The 22,379-nt window shown below is 46.8% G+C and overlaps 1 protein-coding gene across 1 annotated transcript; it reads left to right on the forward strand.

Annotated features, from left to right (window-relative positions):
* Positions 1 to 5,697: 5,697 nt before the first annotated feature.
* LOC139046913 (probable serine carboxypeptidase CPVL) lies at positions 5,698 to 21,090 on the forward strand. Its single transcript, XM_070520843.1, has 4 exons — positions 5,698 to 5,816; positions 16,001 to 16,193; positions 17,072 to 17,399; positions 20,148 to 21,090. The coding sequence occupies exons 1-4, from the start codon at positions 5,707 to 5,709 to the stop codon at positions 20,981 to 20,983; spliced, it is 1,467 nt and encodes a 488-aa protein (XP_070376944.1). The 5' UTR covers positions 5,698 to 5,706; the 3' UTR covers positions 20,984 to 21,090.
* Positions 21,091 to 22,379: the final 1,289 nt, after the last annotated feature.

Genomic DNA, 22,379 nt, shown 5'->3' on the forward strand with positions numbered 1-22,379 from the left:
ATGCTTTCAATGTTGGGTTTCTGTGCTAGAGGTCCTGTTCCCGAACCCTGCCAGTAGAAATCTTCAAAAATGTTTATTTAAATATTTATTACAAAGTACTTCGTTGAAAATTATGAATTTGCAAAGTCACAAAGCCGTTTGAAGCTAGAAAGACGAACCTTAGACAAATCCATCTACTACCCATCATTTCCATGCTGGCTTAACCGCCCCACTCGCAGCTTCCGTAGACAATAGCCTCAGAGTTCCGTCTAGTAATGACTGTACGAAAATTTATGTTTCTATGAACACGTCCATTAGCTACCTCCTGCAAGTCTGTCCTCCGGAAGAAGCCTGAATTCAAAGCAGAGTTCCCGGAATAGCGGGATAAACTACATCAGTCTTGCCTGATGTAGTTGCCTGATGATGCTCCTGACATTCCTGATGATGCTCCTGACATGCCTGATGATGAACTTGACATTCTTCTGCGTATCAAAGTCAGCCATGACGCGCGCGATACTTCGTCCTCAAATAAATGCCATAGTGGAAGAACACACTGCGAGACGAAAACAAAACAAAAATTAAAACAAGCCATATTACGCACAGAAAATGAAAGCTTCAAACAGGACTTGAATGTCAACGCTTATGTTTTTTAAAGGGACACTAAAGGGAAACAATAAATCAGTTTAGACTAATAAAGCATTGTTTGAGAACCCTGCAGGCAGTCATTTCAAGAAAATAGTTTGAATATTAGATGAGAAAATGAAGGTCCAAGTATCAGTATTTGAATTTCGCGCCGAAACACCAGCGCCGGTACGTCAGCGTGACGTCAGGGATTCCAAAGTTTGTTTTCGCATTTGGGCCGCGTTGGCTGAATAAAGGTTCCCGAAACTTGTCATGTTTAACATTTGGTTCCTTTAGAACACAATGTAGTCAATCTGTACCGCTATATATATTTAGTAGGCCCTAGAAGATGCCATCAAAATCCATGACGTCACAGCCCCCAGGTGCGGGAACTTAAGTAGGCGTCGCCACCCGTATTTCGTTCTTGCGCTTTTTCTGGCTTACCAAACGTCTTTTCGTTTAAGAGTGGTGTTTTTGGTGTTGTAGAACGGTGATTTACTGATGCAGAAGAAATCACTTTTCACTTTAGTGTCCCTTTAAGTGAAGAAAAATTACGGACTAATAAATGTAGGAAGCGAATGCCATTACGAGTTACAAAAATGTCAAAACAACAATCCGATTATGAGGCACGCCGTAGTGAGGAACTCTGGAATAATCATGACTTCCTAAGGTTCTTCACCATGTACCCAAATCTAGGTACACGAGTGTTTTTGCATTTCGCCCCCATCGAAACGCGGCCGCCGTGGCCGGGGTCGAAACCATGGCATCGAGCTTAGCAGTGCAACACAATAGCCACTAAGCTATCGTTGTGACTTAGTACGACTCAATAGACGCCGAAAAATAAATGACTTCTCAACAAACTCTCTAGGGTAGACAAAGCCGTATTTAGAAAGATAAGAAATACAGTTCGCATAAATTACAGCGCGCAAAAGGAATCGATGTTTAATTTCTTTTGAATACGAAATCGAACATCGCTTTGATGGAGAAAACTTTACTGCATAGGATAAGTAAATAAAAACACCGTGATCACTTCCAAGGACAAGGGACACAACAAACGTATTCCCAGAAAAATATCTTTACTTGCTAAGAAACAATGAAATGTTGTTCTTGAGTGAGGCTGGGCACTTGCGGTCATAGGACAGGTACAACTCTCTAAAGTAGTTGCCGACTTATAATTGGTCGACGACACAACTACAACTTGGATTTGGAGAAGTAGATAAACGTGTGTGCAGTACCTTGCATCTGTCATTCGGCAGGGTGAATTCAAGCCAGTGCTTTACACAGTCGTAGAATCTCTCGGGCCACAGAACGAGTGATCAACTTCAATGGTGACGCCTTTTGAGTGCACCGCAGCGTCTGTTATTTTATTAATTAGTATTTATGGCGCAAGGGCTACAACGGCCAAAGAGCGCCAGCAACGATGTTTAGTAGTGCAGTAGAATGTTATAAACATGCCAGCGGGTATAGTGGTTTGCGATGCCTGTGATGTACTGCGGTGGCTGTAAAGGCCTAGGAATTAAAAACACGAGGCTTGCATTTCTTGGGAGAATTTAGAATGATCATGTAGGATTTCAGGCAGTGTAGAGAAGATGAGTTTAAAAGCGGTAAGATATATTCTTCAAAAAGTTCACATCATTAAGATAACTTAACAGCCGGTCGAGGGGGAACATCAGCTTAGCCGATAGGAAAAATGCAGGATGCATAGGTAAATTGGTGCGGTAAAGTTCAGGAAAGTATTTTTTTCGCGTAGCTTCCATGCCAGGGCATTGTATAAGAACATAGATGACTGTGAGTTGATTTCCACATATAATGCAGACCGGTGGATCAGTACCGGTTAGCAAGTATGAGTGAGTTGCATGTGTGTGTCCTATCCTCAGTCTCGACATCATTACTTCCTCCTGTCTATGCCGGTATACAGGTGTTTGGGTAATGTAAGGTTGGATGATGTGACGTTTGTTATTATTTTCTGTGTCCCAAGCTTCTTGCCATGCGTGACGCAGTATTCCTCGAACGACAGGTTTCATATCTGTATATGGTACATAACTTAAATCTATTTGGGGCCTTAGACCTGCTAAGGCCGCATTTGCGTCTGCTGCTTCGTTACCAAGTATACTAGTATGGCCAGGTACCCAGCAGATTATAATATGTAGCCCTCTCTTCTAGGCTAAGGTTAAGCTACTGATGAGAGTGTTTATCACCGGGTTCTTTCTTTGTTTTTCAATGTGTATTGACCGGACCACACTTAAGGCATCTGTGTGTATTATCGATTGATTGATCTGTTTGGTTGTTATTTCTTTAACTGCGAGGAGTATAGCGTGAGCTTCAGCAGTGAAGATACTTGTGTATTTGTTTAATCTTAAATGCGCTACAAAATCTGGACCAATTGCAGCACATGATGTTGTTTCAGCAGTTTTTGAAGCATCAGTGTAAAATTCTGGACACTTGTACTTACTCTGTAGTGATAAGAAGTGTTGTTTTACAGCTTCTTGGGGTGTATGCTTTTTGTTTATTTCGGTGAACGAGAAGTCACAATGTATGGTGACTGATTCCCATGGTGCTACTAACTCGTTAGGGTTATGCAATGAACGTCCGACAGCAATATGTTGTTTTCTTGACATAGCGACGGTGCTTTCAGTGGAAGTGGCTTTGCTAATGATGGGCGCTTTGCAAAGAGGGTTCGCGTTTCTGTGCTCTTCAACATTTTGTAACACGGGTGTTCTCGGTTGGAACTAATCTTAAGTGCGTACATAAAACTACAGTAGTTACGTTCTCGGTCTAGGTTCCACTGATTAGCTTCTACGTGCAAACTTGGAACAGGGCTAGTACGGAATGCACCTAGGGCTAGCCGCATTCCAAGGTCATGTACAGGAACCAGAATTTTTAAAACAGAACGTGAAGCTGATTGGTAAACAATGTTCCCGTAATCGATACGTGTTCTAATCAAGCTGTTATACAGCGAGAGCAAGCATTTCTTGTCAGTTCCCCACGACTGGTGCGAAATAATTTTGAGGATATTCATAGTTTTTAAGCATTTCATTTTTATGCTTTTTATATGTTGCACAAACGAGAGCTTATCATCCAATATAACGCCGAGAAATTTCTGCTCCTTTTTTACACTAAGCACATACCCGTTCATCGTAATATTCGGTTCAGGATGTATGCCTCTTTTGCGAGAAAATAACACGCATGTCGTCTTTTCTTCGCTAAAGCGAAAGCCATTCTTGTTCGCCCATATTGAAAGCCTGTTCACTACCAGCTGAATCTGCCTCTCGCATATGGACAGATTGCATGATTTAAAACTTATCTGTATATCATCTACATAGAGTGAGTAGGATATAAATGGTGTTGCTGCGGTATGTCGACGACTGTTATTCTATTATCCGCCGCGAAGACGTCGTACCTTTTCTGCAGCACCTGAACTCTTTCCAAAGCACAATAGAATTCCCCGTTGAAGAAGAAGTTAATGGTCGCTTGGCCTTCCTTGACGTTGAAGTCATGCGCACTGCATCCGGCCTTTCCACGAGTGTTTACCGAAAGCCTACACACACAGGGAAATATCTACACTTTGATTCGGCCCACCCCCTTAGACAAAAACGATCTGTTGCCTCCACATTGCTCACCCGTGCATTCCGACTATGCTCGACTACTGACGCACGCAGAGCTGAGTTGAAGAAAGTGACGCAGGATTTGGTCAGCAATGGCTACACCGGCCAGATTATAAAGACTGAAGAAAAGCGTGCAGCTGAACCCCCTGTAAGGCCGATGAGAACAAGAAAACGGGCGTCTCTCCCCTATGCACGAGGCGTAAGCGAGTCATTATCAAGAATTTTCAAAGATTATGATGTACAAATCTGCCACGTCCCTTCAAGCAAGCTAAAACAACAACTCGTCCGAGTGAAAGACCGCCTCAAAAAAGAAACATTTCCGGGCGTCATCTACAAAAATTCCTTGCCAGGACTGCCATGCGTGCTACTTAGGCGAGACGGCGAACGTTAAAAGAAGGCTACAGCAGCATCGCAATGATGTAGCCAAAGGACACACGGTCTCCAGCACCCTGGCAGAGCACCACGAAAAGACTGGACACAGTATTAACTGGAATCCGGCTTCTGTCATCGAAAGAGAGAAAAAATTATCGTCCCGATTGCTCCTTGAATCATTCTGCATACAACCTACTATTAACACGATAAGCCGGACACGGGGACCCCTCCCTGAGTTGTACGCAAGCGCATTACGTCTTCCGATGCATATATAATAAAGACCACCATGCATTCGCTCATTGTGAACAAGGCACCCGTATTGGGCGCCGAAACGTCAATCCGTGTTTTGAAAATTTTTTCAGTTGGCGAGTGTACGTTTATTCAGCCATGTTATTTCCTCGCCAGACGAGTTTTCGTCAAACCCTAGACTTCTTTACTTCTTTCTCAAATTCGGCTGCCGTCGATTCGCTCTTTTCTCCTCTGCAGCTGACTTCAATTTTCTGTTGCCGACTTATTCATGTCTTCTTGTTCTGCCTATTTATTCCAGCACCTACCCAGAGGCACACACTCATCCTTGGGTATTGGTCAACGATGTTGAACGGCCCGGTGCCACACGCCCATTTGCACATTCGCATTGGCTCATGCGCATTGGCACATGCATTGGCAAATACACACTGGCTCAAGTTGTATAATCGCCAACAGCGCCGGGGATAGCACCCACAATGCAGAGGCAAAAGGCAAAGAAAATTCGGCTTCAAAAAACGGCTAACAAATATTTTGTGCCAGTATTATATCTCTTGCGAGAGAGGGACCGGCATGGCAAGAATGATTTGACAGCTTATTTTTTTCTACCTTTCCCCACTTAAGCTTATGAACGATCGTGTTTTGTAAAAAAATGTTTATTTCGTACATTCAGAAATGTAATACGAGGCATTACACTCTTCGCTGCTGAACATAGTCTGAGTCATACATTTTCAAAAAGACATCAGGATTGTTTTATGCAGGTGTGAGCCCCGTCTTAACAAGGGGCAATAGCAGACATAGATCTTCTAATGACCTATAGTGGAAAAAGCAATATAAACCAGCCTCATCATCGATCATAGATGCTAGACTTGTGACGCACACGGTCATGGGCTGTTGGAGCATATGGACAGTCGATGTGTTATTCCTGTTCGTTCTTACTTTGTGCGGATGCAATGAGGATCAAACACGACAGCCGTGCCTTTATCTCCAGACGCCGTAAGTTATTATAGTGCCTAGGAGTTTCTTACGCTAAAGATACCTAACGCTACACGTAACCTGTTAATGCATGACGGTTATTGGCTTTAAGGATCGTAAAAAAGCTCTTGAAACATATTTTCTTGAAACGAGCAAACACACTTGAATGGCTGCTATGCATACCATTCTAATTCCTTCAAAAGGACCTAATATGAAGGGGGGTATAGAGGGCAATGTACAGTTTTTACGTTCCCGTTCAACTCATCGTTTCTTTGCAGTTTATGTGGCTTCCATAGTAGATATTGACACGTGTACTTATCTCTACCGGGCGACCACGTTTCGCCACCGAACAAATGTTATCGCACAGCGCGGGACGCGCCTGCATGTATCCGAATTTTCTGGAAAGTTATCGATGCTTCTATCCGCAGTCTGTTGTCGCCGAACCTTGGGTTATCTGATTTCATAGCTTGACGCGAATGGTGTAGAACTTTGTAGAAGGCATGCGGGTCTCAACGATTAGTCTGGAAAATTCGATGACTACTGTATAAAAGCTGTCGCGCTTGACCAGCTGATCAGATTTTTGACGATCGCCGACTCTGTTCGCCGCTATCGTTGCGCTTTAAGTGTAGCCTGTTTTGTGGGCATAGGTTCGCCCAATAAAAGCTAGTTTTGAGCTTCTGTTCCTAGGCCACGTCATCAGTAAATCCGGAGTACGCCCCAACCCCCAGAAAACAGCTGCCATCGCAAAGTTCCCGCAGCCCACCGACAAGAAGGCAGCGCGTAGATTCCTTGGCATGTGTGCCTACTACAGGCGCTTCGTGAAGGACTTTTCACGCATCGGCGAGCCGTTGACACGTCTAACTATATGTGATGTTGAGTTCAAGTGGGAAACACCGCAGGCCGACGCATTTGAAGAACTCAAACGACGCATGCAGTCGCCGCCGGTACTTGCGCACTTCGACGAGTACGCCGATACAGAAATCCATACTGACGCCAGTAGCCTAGGCCTCGGTGCCGTTCTAGTCCAAAGGAAAAACGGAGTCGAACAGGTGATACCTTACGCTAGCCGGTCGCTGTCAAAAGCGGAAGGCAACTATTCTACGACCGAAAAGGAATGCCTCGCCATCGTTTGGGCTACAGCTAAATTTCGCCCTTATCTTTATGGCAGGCCATTCAAAGTCGTCAGTGACCATCACGCGTTGCATTGGCTAGCGAGTATAAAGGATCCTTCAGGACGACTGGCGCGGTGGAGCCTCAGACTACAAGAATACGACATCACTGTAATCTACAAGTCCCGACGAAAACACTCCGATGCCGATTGCCTATCACGCGCCCCCATTGACCCGCCGCCGCAAGATGACGAATTCTTCCTTGGAATGATAAGCGCGGAAGACTTCGCTGAACAGCAACGGGCAGACCCGGAGCTAAAAAGGCCTCGTGGAGTATTTGGAAGGGCACACCGACGTTGTCCCTAGGGCATTTAAGCGCGGATTATCTTCCTTCACGCTTCAAAACAATCTACTCGCGAAGAAGAACTCACCAGTCCGCGCCAACTACCTTCTTGTTGTCCTGTCAGGACTTCGTCCAGAAGTATTGCACGCCCTACATGACGATCCGACCACTGGACACCTCGGATTTTCCCGGACACTATCGAGGATACAAGAAAAGTATTATTGGCCGCGCCTGACCGCCGACGTCGCTCGTTATGTCAGAACATGCCGAGACTGTCAGCGACGCAAGACACCGCCGACAAGGCCAGCCGGATTACTACAGCCAATCGAGCCTCCTTGCCGACCATTCCAGCAGATCGGGATGGACTTGCTGGGACCCTTTCCGACGTCAACAACCGGAAATAAGTGGATCGTCGTGGCGACAGCCTACCTCACCCGCTTCGCTGAAACTAAAGCACTGCCGAAAGGTAGCGCAGCCGAAGTGGCGAAATTCATTGTCGAAAACATCCTGCTGCGACATGGCGCCCCAGAAGTCCTCATCACCGACAGAGGAACGGCCTTTACAGCGGAGCTCACCCACGCCATACTGAAATACAGTCAAACAAGGCACAGGAGGACAAGGGCCTACCATCCGCAGACGAATGGTCTTACGGAGCGGCTGAATAAGACCCTCGCCGACATGCTAGCGATGTACGTCGACGTCGAACACAAGACCTGGGATGCCGTCCTGCCGTACGTAACATTTGCTTACAACACGGCGGTGCAAGAAACAACACAGATCACGCCGTTCAAGCTGGTCTACGGCAGGAACCCGACGACGACGCTCGACGCCATGCTGCCGCACGTCACTGACGAGGAGAATCTTGACGTCGCTACCTATCTTCAGCGCGCCGAAGAAGCCCGACAACTCGCCCGCCTACCGATCAAAAACCAGCAGCGTACCGACAGCCGACACTACAACCTCCGACGACGCTTCGTCGAGTACCAGCCCGGCGACCGTGTTTGGGTATGGACCCCGATACGCCGACGAGGACTCAGTGAGAAACTACTCCGACGCTATTTCGGACCCTACAAGGTCATCCGACGTATTGGCGCTCTGGACTATGAGGTCGTGGCAGACGGCATTTCGCATTCGCAGCGGTGCTGCGCACGATCTGAAGTGGTCCACGTGGTGCGCCTTAAACCCTTTTACGGACGCTGGCGAAATTCCTTATTTTTTGTTGCTTTCTTTGCTACGGGTGCTTTTATTTCGCTTGTATGTAGCATCGGGTCGATGCTTTTTAAGAGGGGGGTATTGACACGTGTACTTATCTCTGTCGGGCGACCACGTTTCGCCGCCGAACAAATGTTATCGCACAGCCCGGGACGCGCCTGCATGTATCCGAATTTTCTGGAAAGTTATCGATGCTTCTATCCGCAGTCTGTTGTCGCCGAACCTTGGGTTATCTGATTTCATCCCTTGACGCGAATGGTGTAGAAATTTGTAGAAGGCATGCGGGTCTCGACGATTAGTCTAAAAAATTTGATGACTACTGTATAAAAGCTGTCGCGTTTGACCAGCTGATATCAGATTTTCGACGATCGCCGACTGTGTTGGCCGCTATCGTTGCGCTTTAAGTGTAGCCTGTTTTGTGGGCACAGGTTCGCCCAATAAAAGCAAGTTTTCTCTGTCACAGTACTGCTACTGTGTTCTTTAACGTCACTACCACGTGACAATATGTAGTGTCACGGCAGCTCAGCAGAAAGGCACGCGGGTCGTGCCTTTCTGTCGAACAGCTTGTTGTTGTTGTTGTCGTTCTGAGTGACTTGCGTTTACCCCCAAAGCGTAATTGGCCATGAATTTGGTGTTTAAGGCGTCAGTGGTAGTGCCCTACCAACCCTTTTTTTTTAAGCGAAGCTTTCATTGCGGCTTCCCTCCTCATCCTACAGCTGCTGCTAGGTTGTTGCGGTATTTGAGCGCGATAGGCTCTCTGCAATGGTCAGGCGGCGCGGCGATCGGCTCAGCCGTCAGCGCCACCGTGTCAGTTGCGCGAAACACCGAGGCGGCCACTGCTGCGGAGACGGGCTTTTGCGGCGCTCGTTTGAAACCTTTCGGACGTTCTAAATTCCGGTTTTAAGGCAATCGAAAACGTCGATGCCCATTTTTGACCACCGACGCTTGCGAAAGGACATCAAATTTACGACTACAACCACATATACCGTGTCAAAGAAGTAAACAGCACGGACATCACAGTGAGGTGCTTAAATTGTGGTGTTTTAGGTGCCAAAACCACGATCTGATTAGGAGACACGCCGTGGTGGGAGACTACGGTATAATTTGGACCACATGGGGTTCTTTAACGTGGACCTGAATTACACGGGTGTTTTGGTATTTCGACCCCATCGAAATTCGGCCGCCGTGGCCGGGATTTATTCCCGCGACCTCGCGCTCAGCAGCCCAACACCGTAGCCACTAAGCAACCACCGCAGGTCGCGAATTATTTGTCACAACAAAGTAAGTGTGCTTACGACGTCGATCGATGCGTTAACAAATCATTATATTATGCCATTTTAGTGAGCAAATACGGCCGTGGACGTCTTTGAACTGTCATTTGTCGCTTCCTTACTTGGAGCGTGTCTTGCACCTCACATTGTAGAGGTTTTGGCGAATTGGCAGGTAAGTGCTTTTTTTCTCCGTTGACAAAGTGCCTCGAGCATATTCTGGTATTGCCGTTCGGGCTCGAATGTGAGAGGGCATTACCGCTGAAGACTCGAGAGCAATCAGCTGAGACTAAACAACGTCAAGACTGAACAAATATGCGCTTGTGTGCGCGAGGAAAATGCTAATTTTCGAATACTCGACGTGTCCTGCAGTGTACTGCAACCTTAGTTCTGTTGTTCTAAGCACGAGAAAACATCGGCACGAATGAGCTCGGTTCCAACGTTCACGTCTTGATCTTGGCGCAGGAAGAAGCACAGCGCTTACGAAGCTAGATTTGACACTTAACAACCACTGCGCGTTTGTTTTGGAGCAAGACGAGCTAAACTATCAAAACTGATTTACAACAGCCGGAATCAGTTCAAGCGTTTTTATGCAGTTGACGCTTTATTGTGTGTTTTTACAGATGCCGCTGTTGGTTCTTTTAATATTTTCTTCTTGTTTTTGCACTTACGTCTTAGTTGTTTAACAGCAATTCGCAAGACCGACACGAACCGCGACGATCCACTTCAGCCGCCGGATTGCTTCCCCCGGTTTTAAAAGAAAGCGGTACGGTTTGATGCCGACATCCACTTCGCGGTTGTGACAGTCCTTAACGCAGCAGTATCTGCGCTTGTTCTTTTTGTTCAAACTTCTCACGAAGGAGTTGCCAAGAGGCCGCGGAGAATCCATCGGAAAATTGGAAAAGCAGGCTTGCAGGCGGGCCTGAGCGGTGAGGGCCTACCCGCGGGTGCTCACCGCCGCTGCCAGGTGGCGCGACACGTACAGGCAAACTGCATTGCAGGGTGCCCATAGAGAGGATAGGTGACGTGAGAAACTCCGTTAGACCTTTCAACCACGTCGCCACGATGTCCTCTGGAGCTCCGTAGGCGTCGTCACGATATCCTCTCGACGGCTGTAGTGATCAGTGAGCCCTGCCGAAAAAGCACGGCAGCAGCTGCAACGCTTTCCTTTGTACAAACGCGCCACAGTCCAGAGGGGAGGCACATAAAATGGTAGAGAGGGTTGAAGACTAGGCGTGTTGGTATAGCATACAAAAATGGGGACTGCGTAGCAGTTTGACGGGACACACAGCAGAGCGCCGTGCTTTGTGTTTCTCTTCTCAGTGTGGCGTCAAAATCTTGCGCAATACCGCTTCTAGTAGAGAGCAGGTAAAGAGAGGAGGCGGATACAAGGGACGCAGTAACAGCCTTGCCGCTCCCCGCTCGTGGCAGCCTGCATACATGGGGGTAGCGCGGGAGAGGGAAAAGGCGACGCATCAAAGCAAGGAAACGCTGGCTGCTAGACATGGCGGCGACCGGCGAAGGAACTGCATAAATTCATATTTAACGTAAGGTACGGTACGTTTCTGCTATTTCTGATAAACAAACTTCGTGCCAATTTGTCAAGCGGACAACAGACAAAGGGCGTGCAGACACAAAGCCGCATTAAAACACCGCAGCGTGCAGACGACACTTTCAAAGAGGCCGCCCATGAAACGAACATTTCTGTACCCGCCCCTGTAGCATTGTGGCTATGTCGTTGCTCGGGGTAGCGTGTTGAACCGCGACCCCGATAGCGGCATTTCCCCAGGGGCGAAATGCGACGACAGTCGTGTACGTACATTTAGGTGCACGTTAAATAACTCCACGTGGTCAAATTTATTCCCCTACCTCATGTCTCATAATCACATTGAGGGTGCTGCACGTAAAGCCCATTTTATGAATATTGATCAATGCTTCTGACACGATGCGATGCGCGGCTAGTGGTAATGATAGTGCTAACCTTACCCGCAGGCTATTAACGATGGCGCAGAACCACGCCTCAAGCAAATACATTCCGCTGTATGTTCCACGTACTACGAAGACAAACAATAGCGGTGCACGCAAGCTAACCGTAAACATCAACTGCCCACTGTCGTATTGCACAACACGCTGAAGAATTTAAATATTCGCCGTAAACATCACTGCAAATTCTGGTTGAGTGGCCGGGAGCGATACGCCTGCTCAGCATCCGTTCCATCAAATGAATTATTTCAACTTATCTTTTCGCAATGGCGTCAGCCCCTGTTGTGCAGGTGTCCACGAATGGAGGTTTCACCAGGCTACCAGCACATAAGCTGTCCATAATAAACCTAATTGAATGCTCAACCACTTCCACAACGTCAGTTACGCTGAAGAATTCGGACTGGGAGGTATAGGGTGCTTTCGCCGGGCCAGACCTTTCTTGAAGTCTTACTGAAATGCACATCATTCGCTTCCATTCCGAGGAGTGCTTTTGTCCCACCTCACCTCGCGTGCAACAAGGTTCTCCTAAGGGGCATAGACGCCCGTTTAAGTGTCGCTGAAACGCTAGACTCACGCTCAAGAAGTGCAAATACTAGCAGTATTCGGCCCCTGCCACCGCTCTCGAGCAGATGTCTATGGGTACCGTAGTGGTACAGAGCGCAACACTTCCGTCCTAGCTATTAATTCCTCTGAAGCAATCGTCTCTGCTGGGAAAAAGACAGTGGCTAAACTACGGATAAATTATAATTCAGCCTGTCTAACGTTTTAAGCAGATCAAGCAAATCGTTTGCAGTGCGATTATGCAGATACTGCAGGCCACTACGGAATCGCTGCAGTCCTCAGTACCTTGTATCGCAACTGAAGTGGCAGCGACATGGTAGAGAACAGGAAATGTGCCACTCTCGTGTTTTCCTATACATAATCCAGTGCCCATCTCATTGTCTTACCATCTTCATGAAATAGCTCAGGTAGAGTCTTAAATACCTTGGTGTGATTTTTGACGCATATCTGTCCAGCAGGCCCGCGCAGCACCCGCCAGGTACTCACTGTCGGCCCCTGCGTGGGAGACGCCCGTTGCGCTGTAACGCGCGTGCTACAGGAATTCAATAAAGTTTACTCAATCAACTGGCTCCCACACATAGATTATGTGATAGGAAAAGCTACCCGCGCTATTCGCATTTTGTGTATGCCGAGCAATCAACGAATATGATTGAGAAGAGATGCACACTTCTTGTAAAGGAGGTCCCATTGCAGTCTTTGACTTCGGTACCTCCTTCTGTATATTAATGTCTTGTAATATTTCTAATCATCTCAATAAAAACAGATTCTGATTCTGGTTCCTGATCATATATCGCGGGTACGTTCGTCCTGTATTAGGATTTGATTGCGTACTGCTCTCCGGCGCTCCAGCCTACAAGCCTTGCCCCCTGAGCCTCTTATAACACGAAGCATTGCGTTTGTGCGTATGGTATCCTAAATTAGTTGCAAGTGCTGTTTTTTATCTGGAATCACGAGTTTCTTGTCTTCCCAGCAGGTTCCGTCTTTTGACAGTGCAATTCACCTTGAGAGTTTATGTATCACCTTTAAGACATTCTCCAACCTTCTTTGTTTCCAAGCTCGGGTTTTTCTTTTGACATGAATTGGCTGCGACCACATAATCCGAAAATTACATTCTAATAACATTTGCTTCACCACCTAGGTGAGCGCTGCTGCAATGTACTTCCGGCTCCCGACAGCTCTGTTACTACTGTGATGCATTTAGATTACTTTTTTTCTAATAATGCAAAATTACTTCCTCATCGTATTTTAGACGGTCTATTACGAGATAATCTGCCGAGCATGCAGTCCAAATAACATAGCAATTGCCCCAGATGCTTCACAATGTGAACAAAAGTCCGGTCTAGGTACCTCACTGAATCTTATCGATTACCATGCTAAGCTAATCATCCCCCCTTTCCTATCAAACCCCAACAGTTTTATTGCGATAGCAATTATGGACATAGGCGCATTTCTGCCATCGCCGTGAGTTAAAGTATAAAGTCCAACGGCGACAACATCCTCGCCGCGCGCCGTATGCTGCATGTGTGAGTGACAGCATACAGGGCGAACCAGTGAACAAAGCTCAATCTCGCGCGCCCAAGCGAGGAAGGCGGGGCGGAAGCACGCCCTCTTCTGTCGACCTCGAGGCACGGTGATGAGGCGAGCGAGAGGGGCGTTCTTTCCTGGCGGCTGCAGCTTACGGCGGGGCCATGCTGGCGTCGTACATTGAAAGCGATCTGCGACGTGGCCAAAGTGCGCGTCCGTGCGGGCCTCATTTTCAAAGCTATCTGCGATGCTTGCAAAGTGCGCGTAGTGCCGGTAGCTTCGTATGGGCTGTGCTTTCGACACTTCGTTTGCCTTGAAGCGAGAGATGCACGAAGGTCAATTCGCTCGCTGTTCCTGCCACGATTCCTCACTCCAGCATTTTGACAGGGAGTCTCTGCGGTCCCCAAGCGAGATGTTTCCATGTTTACCTGTGCGCGCATGACACCGTGCTTGTTGATTTAGTTAGTAAGCGAATGTTTACAAGTTTACACGGCCGATAGAGCTACTACCATTACTACGTATGCCTATCTACTAATTTGCTATCGCAATCCGTGCTTCGCCTTTCGGGCGAAACTGCGACATTTTTAAGCATGACAAGGTTTTAGGTGCCGTTGTCAGCGGCCTTAAAGTGACCTTAGACCAAAAGCCAGCGCCATTATCCGGGAAAGTTGCGAAAAAAAAACGAGATCATCCGCGTAACCAGTCAAAACTTATAAATGTGGTCTCTGGCCCCCAACCATTTGTGCAGGACCACAGTACATGCACTGACCGAACAAGTTACAAAAAATATTGCTTCCGCGTTATTCCTAATGCTTATTCACGAAATCACTCAAGCTCTAACTTCTAGCACGCTGAAGTTTTATTTGTCATTTCCAATAGTGACGTTCAAAAGGCACATACATTGCACCCTACACTTGATTGTCATCTTTTGGCGCTGAGATAGGGTCGCCTGTTCAACGCCAGCGGTCCGTGAGTTCCGCGGCTCGAGAGATGGCGCCACGCTGCATGACTAATCCGGCAGCGTTCGGTGCACCACGGATGGCTGTTTGGCCCAGAATACACTTGCAATGAGGTTCGGTTCAAAACGGGTTCGTGCGCTGTGGTGTGGTGGAGTGCGGTGTGCCTTTGCGAACATGCACTATACCTATTTTAGGATTGTGGCTAGAACCATCTCCAACCAATCTGCTTTGCCGGTAGCCATTTCATGCTTACGTCTACTCTCGATTACGGGAGAGCCATAACTTTTTCCTTCTTTTGTGGTTTATTGCGATTTCTGTCTATGTACTTTACTTTCTTTCTCGCGCATATTTTTTTTTTTTATTTCTGAGTTCCCACTTCCAAACTGTTACTTGATTTGTCTACGCCTAATTTAACCGCCAGATTCATGGTCCATCACCATGCTAGGTATGAGCCACGACCCTCTCAGGTGAACGAAAACAACAAAACTTCGACATTGACACCTTACAAAGCTGCCCGCAAAGACAAAGAAGCGCTGACAAGACCGAGCGGGACTCGTTAACAACCACTGCGTTGCCGTTTCCATGACAATATGGGAGGATGTACGCGCATACTCAAGCCTTTTCTGGAGAGTATCGTATGGTCCAAAAGGATTTCCAATACGTTGGCTTCTGCCGTCCATCGTGCAGGCTCGAACGTTGTCGTCTCTGACCCTGCATATTGTGTTGAAAAAGAACTAACGGGCCTTAAAAGCCACTGTAAAGGTTAAGCTAAGTATTCTGTGATTATCCTGCTGTGTGCAGCGGGATAACGTTTGATTCAAATTGTTCACAGTGGCATTCTCACGGCAGCATGGTCTACCAATCGTGGCCATTTTCTTACTCTGCTAAAGTGTTCAGCTGCGCCTTTAATTCAAGAACTACAGACAGTAAGTGAAAATGCTCAAAAAACCTGTGCAAAGCGTCTAGAGGGAACATTTGAGCCGAAGTTTTATCTTTCCATGATGATTTTACACATTATCTAAAGGAGAATTTATGCTCTGCTTGTCACTACGAAAGGATAATTTATGTAAGCGCACTCATTTTTCTAGGTTTGACTGAATAATTTGCTGATATGTGGTAAAGCCAAACAACCCCAATGTGATGTATCACGCAGGCCTTTTGCAACAACCAGATATATTTCTCCTAATTTTATACGACTTACGAGCGAGTATAAGTTTGTTCAAAATGCATTCCCTGTCTCGTTCAGGGTACTCCTGGATGACACCGTGCTATCAGCGACGAGCGACCGTGTGTTACCCGAAAAACTGAAGGCGATGAAGCAGAACAGCCGGGTGTGCTTGCCGGCGCCCTGCGAGAAGCTGGAAGCCTACTCTGGCTTTATACCGGTTGACAACGAAAGTGATTCCTCGTACCTGTTCTTCTTGCACATCAAGTCACAGGCAAGAATTTTCTGCGTTTACGGATTGTTTTAACATTTACATGGTGGAATAATGTTCAACCAATTAAGTCCACGAAGTATACCTTGGTGGTGGCAAAACACAAAAAGAGCGGTGCACCATGCATGAGGGTTTTTCTAAAGCCTCAAATAAGGCTGGCACATTGGACGTGACATGCATGGCAACATACTTTGAGAAGAAGGCAGTTAATCTTTATGTGCACAATGAATGAAAATGGTTCTTTATGACAGAGAAGTGCTTATACACATGCTCAGTGTTGTAGTGATTATAATAAGGAAACGTTCATTCTCTCCTGCCGGTATAAAGATAAACTGCAACGAAATTTCACTTGGGCCATAATTGCATAACCTATAATTGCAATTTGCTACAAATGCACAGCACATACTATCAAAGCAACCTTGGCCAGACCGCAGGACTGGTGATTGTCTCATTTTTTTCTTGTTAGCAACCTTTAAGTAGCGCCTAAGCAGACGATGTGTGCACCTGGCACACATCGTTTGGAATAGTTTTACGTTATAGCGCCCCTGGTGTTTCTCCACCTCCTATAGGCAACAGCTTCGCCTGCGCACAGTGCCGATTATGCACGTGCATTTTCTCTCGTTGACGCTATTACTGTGTCTGCTCGCACGGCTTACGTAAGAGTGTCAGCGTACGTGTATATGTTGAAAAAGCTTGTGTTTCATTATACGCATAACAGCAAACAAAAAAATTTAATCGTAAAGAAAACGCTAGCCAAAGACCTTCAATTTTGAGAACCCTTCAACTCAAGATTGCTTTCATTTCTGTCGCTTTCGGAGCATTTATTTGCATTTGTACCGAGTGTGCGAGACCTGATTTTCTAGCATTCGTCCTATGTGCAGAGCGAGCAGCCAAAGAAGCGGCTCCTTCTATGGACACAGGGTGGCCCATGGAAATCTTCCTTATACAGCCAGTTCCTTGAAAATGGACCCCTGGGCATTAACGCCATGGGGAAGCTTTACTACAGAGACCACAGTCTGATAAAGGATTTCGATGTAATATACCTCGACCAACCTGTTGGATCGGGATACAGCTTTGACGGCAACGGCCGATACCCCGCAACGCTTGATGAAGCATCTGAGCAAGTCATGACGTTCCTCAAGCGCTTTCTGAGAATATTCTCGGAGTACCACAGGCCGGACTTATACATTGCGGGAGAGTCCTATGGAGGTAGTACTTCTTTCTGAAGCGCTGAATGCCAAAGTTGTATAATAACGGCATACAAGGTGCGCCTTCTAAGGTTACGCTTCTGCGATGAGAAAATGACCATTTCACCGCGAGAGTCAGAAAAGAAGTGTAAAAATGAAGCATACACTGTTAGAAAAAAAATGTTTACCTAAATCTTGCCCCGAAGACATTGTGGTCCGTGTTTCTTTAATTTCCTTTCTTGCTCGAAAACTGTGCGCTCGCTATATTTGCCTGTCAAGAATGATGTCACGCTGATAACGCGCATGCCGTCGATGACATGCAAGTATCGGGCACGCAGCGTTATAGAAAACAAAAGCACACTTGGTATATGGCGATTATTGTTCGGCAACAAGATAAGCCCCAAACGGTTGAATTGATATAGACTCCTGTGGTTTTCCGTGCCAAAATCACGATATGATCATGATGCACGCCGTAGTACAGGACGCCGGATTTATTTCGACCACCTGGCGCTCTTTAAGGTGCACCCAATGCACGGTACACGGGCGTTCTTTGCAATTCGCACCCCTCCCCCCCCCCCCGTCGAAATAATGCCGTTGCGGCCAAATTGTTCCTACTTTTTATGTTTAGAGATTGTGGGTAGCAAAGGTAAAGTTCCTACACCCGTTCACCGGGAAGTCATCGAATTAGACAGTGTCTGTGTAAATAATTGTTTATCGATAAAAACTGAAAACGTCGAATTCTAAAGTCTCTGGAGACTCAAACTAACAAATTTGCTTCTTTCAACAAAACAGCCAGAATACGAGAAAATACCTCGAAATCCGAGACGTTGTAGTGACATGCTGGTTCTAAGGTTAAGACAAGAAATTGGGGGGGGGGGGGGGGGGGGCTCTTAATTTGTTTTAACTGTCAATGTTATCAACCGTCAATGTAATCAACCAAATTCATGAAAATGAGATTTGGAAACAAAACTTTAACAATATAAACTGAATTAGTGCTACCGTTCAATGTCTCTTCTGGAAGTGCTCCACATCGTCTTTTGGAAATAAGAATTACCAGGTAATTCGTGCGAAGCCGGGCACACTATGCCCCGATTCAATTAAATTTATTCATGGAAACAAAGGCATGTCTTATTTGTACTCATTGGCTTCCTCTGCAAAAAAGCGGGAACAGTCATTGAAATGTAACTGCGGTTCCGGCAACCCACGTAGAATGAAATGAAAAGGCTCCGGCATTTGGTGCTTTCCAGTTCCTTGAAAGCGCGCGAATAGCAACATGACAGCGAAAACACTCTACAAGGCCAAAAAGTCACGATAAAGAAGCAAAGTAGCACAGAGTGTATGACCAGCGCAAATATGAACCAAAATAACAAATCTTTCGGGGAAACACAAGATATGCTTTTATAATGGCAGGACAAAATATACAGATACACCGTACTCTTCAAAAGTATGTTTCGCTCCCAACATTAGTTCCCGTATACTGGGCATTATTTCCTTTCACATAAAACATATATGTTAACATTCACATACTTAACTACAGATAAAAATTCTGGGCAGAAATGAAAGGCGCCTTCAGCGACCTTGCCAACCTGTGACAACTGTCATATCTTGAGCAGAAATGTGAATTGCGTGAATTCCAATTCCAAAGTAACCATTTAAAAGAATGCGTTATCTGTCTTGAGAAGAAACGGTGACAACATGCAGTAGTAATGCAGATATATAAACATGTGCACATCTGCTCAGGTGGCGGCCGACCGGGTTCTCCAATATCGCAGCTCTACATAGACCAGCGAGAAAGTTCGCTGGTTCGAATGCGGTACTCTTGTCTGATGTTCTATTGCCACAGCAATTATATGGATACTCCAGGCGTACTTATGCCGTCAGCGTCGCTGTGAGGTTCCATATAAAGTCGAAGGGTGATAATATCGTCGCTCCATGCCGTATCCTGTGTGTGCGAGCGAAAGTGTGAGAGGGTGAGCAGGCGAGCGCGGCTCAATGTTGCTCGCGCAGCAGTCGAAAGCGGGCAGGAAGCGTGCCGCCTTCCATCACGTGAAAGGCTACGGGAGAGAACAGGGAGCGGGGGGGGAGGGGGGGACGATTATTCGCGCTGCGTGCACCCGGCTGGGCCGCTGTATCTGAAAGTCATCTGCGACGGGTACAGAGTCCGCACTGCCGTGGCGCAGTTCGCGTTGGTGTGAACGGCTGCACGGAGGTAAATTCGCTCGCTGCTGCTACCGCGTTTCCTCATTGCAGTGTTTTGACCACGAGTTTCCGCAGTCATCGAGTGAGATGTTTTCATGTTGGCTTGTGCGCGCCTGACACAATGCTTGTTAATTTAGTTAGTATAACTGCTTATAAGTTTACACGGCCGATAAAAATACTATCCTCACTTCGTATAGCTGTCGAATAATTTAATGTCGCAATCGATGCTTCGCTTTTCGTGTGAAAGTGCAACATTTTTTCACCACACCGCTGATTAAATGAACCGATTGGTTGTGCTAGTCCTTTAGGTACACATCTGCGTCTTCGCAGCTCGCAGGGCGCCGCGTGCTGGCCGACCGGCAAACTAAGTCCTATGACCAAATTTTCTCTGCAGCTGGGTATAAGAACTGTTTCCTACCTACAGCCTAATGCCGCAACTGAACTTCTGCGACACAGCTGTAGAAGTTCGCCTTTAAGATGCCTTTGTCATATCTTGCATTGCCGCACCTTTTCTTTCCTCCTTTGTTCTTGTTTTTCTAGATATTTTACTTCTCTCTGTCGTCTCTTTCAGCAAGGTCAGCCGCTGGAGTGGCCTACAAGGTTCTGAAGAAAGCTAAGCAAATCAACGTCAAACTCAAAGGCATAATGCTAGGCGTAGGATTCGTGTTCCCACTGCTCGAAATCATCGACTCCACGAACTACCTGTATTACTCCGGGCTGTTAAATGACTTCGGCCGAAAAACGCTTGCTGGGTGGTTCGACATGATACGCGGTCTCGTCACTAAAGGGCTATACTCACAGGCTGCAGAAGAACTCGGCAAAACTGTTTTGAACATGGCGCCTGCCGGAACTCAGACGATATTTCAACTTCTAACCGGCTTCCAACACCACGGAAGCATAGCAAGACCGCAGGAACCGGAAGAAGCTAGACAGTACATGGACTATGCGAATAGCCCAGAATTTAAGAAGATAATTCACGTTAACATTTCCCGGATCCTCGACGGTTCCAGGCCAGAGCTCACAAAGCAACTAGGTTCAGGAGATTTCTTCGTAGACATTAAAAGGAAACTAGAGTTCTTGCTCGACAGTACGGCCGTCCTCTTCTACACGGCTCAGTACGACGCCGTTTTTCCCGAAGTGAATATTGAACAGTGCTTCAAGAAACTGCGATGGCGTGGTTCTGAGCAATTTAGCAACGCCAGACGGAACAAATGGTACAGAGAAGAAAATCCCTCTCTTGCTCTCCTCGGTTACGAGCGCGTGGTTGGGACACTTCAGTATAGCAACGTACTTTGGGGAGGCCATGACATCTCGTTGGATAGGTCACTCCCGGTAAGCGAACTGTACAGTCGCTTTCTGAGACTTGTGAGGGAAAACAAACTGAAGTGGACAGATGAGCCATCGTGACGCATAACTTAGACATACTTTACACTAAGTTCTGGTCCACAATACTTCTTTGGATGTGGTTGGGGGTCAATCATTATCAACGTTCACAAAGGCTAACACTTGCGCCTTTACTCTCACCTCACTGACATATGAAAAGCAATAAAACTATTGAATGCTAAGTGCACTGAAAGAATTTGGCTGTGTATTTTAAGCTTTCATTGCAGTTCCTGTACCTGGAACACGTGTACTTGGTACTTTTCCATGAATAATCGGAAACAAAACAGTCTGTCTCCACATTTTCGCACGAACGTCTTAAATACGCAACAATTATGAACAAACTCGCCCTTCCCATTGCGCGGGCCGCATTGAATGCGTACGGACAAACATATCAAGAACGCGCATTGAACGTTTTGTTGGCACACTCGATGTGCAATATCCCCATTGTCCGGCTGTCCCGAGACGTGAGACGCATGCTCTACCTAACCCTCCTAGTCTACGTGCCGTGGGTTAGAGGTCACATGCGTCGCTAAAAAATGACGGTGATTAGCTATGGACGTCTGACTCCTTCGTCATCTGGCTGAAACTCAGAAAGCGAGTAATCGTAGCCGCTACTCGTGATCGGCGCATGTTCTTTATTTTCATACATGGTTTCGGGAGTAAGGCAGGGGGACCCAAAAGGCTGATGGTTGCATGCACGCCGTCTTTCGTGCGCGCAGTGTTGGGGGCCATGTGATGTCAGCTTTAGAGATGTGGTATGGTTAAAATTGTGAAGGGAGTATAACGGACGCATAATACACCAGCGTCGTTACGGCAAGTGCTCACGGTCAATGAGTGAAATGTGTTCGTGAGTTCCTGTGAACGCGTATCACCTTTCTTGTTTTGTTAGTAAGAAAATATTTACTGCAATTTATATTGTCCACAAACTACAAACATCTTTCGAGTTATGCTGTAATACTCTGTCATCGGCTTTCCTGGAAAGCAGCAATTTTCGCTTTTCACGTCGGCACCTAGGCAGAAGGGATCGCCGAATCGGTGCGGTCCAAAGAGTCGCAGGCGTGCGCTGCTCTTCGAGCATAAGCTGAAGGAGCAGTTCCACAGGAACTCCATTTTCGGCACCACGCACATGGGGTCCTCGCGTCATTTTCACGAGAAGAATCTGAACTGTCCGCCCGGCTTAGACCACACGCTGCAGCATGCCCTGTGGTTTGTCCTGCTCTCTGCACCGCTGTCTGCTGAGCCCGATGATGCCTGGTTGCAGCGGCGCGCATAGCTCTACGATTCATTACTTCATCAGGGGTTAGTACCTTGCGAGGAGGCGCCATAACGCGTACCGAAGAGTAAACACACGTACCCAGACTAAGTGTCGCACATGCTACATCCCTTGACCCGTGGCACGGTACGTTCCTGGTGACGATGG

Source organism: Dermacentor albipictus, chromosome 6 (genome assembly GCF_038994185.2).
Source record: "Dermacentor albipictus isolate Rhodes 1998 colony chromosome 6, USDA_Dalb.pri_finalv2, whole genome shotgun sequence".
NCBI lineage: Eukaryota > Metazoa > Arthropoda > Arachnida > Ixodida > Ixodidae > Dermacentor > Dermacentor albipictus.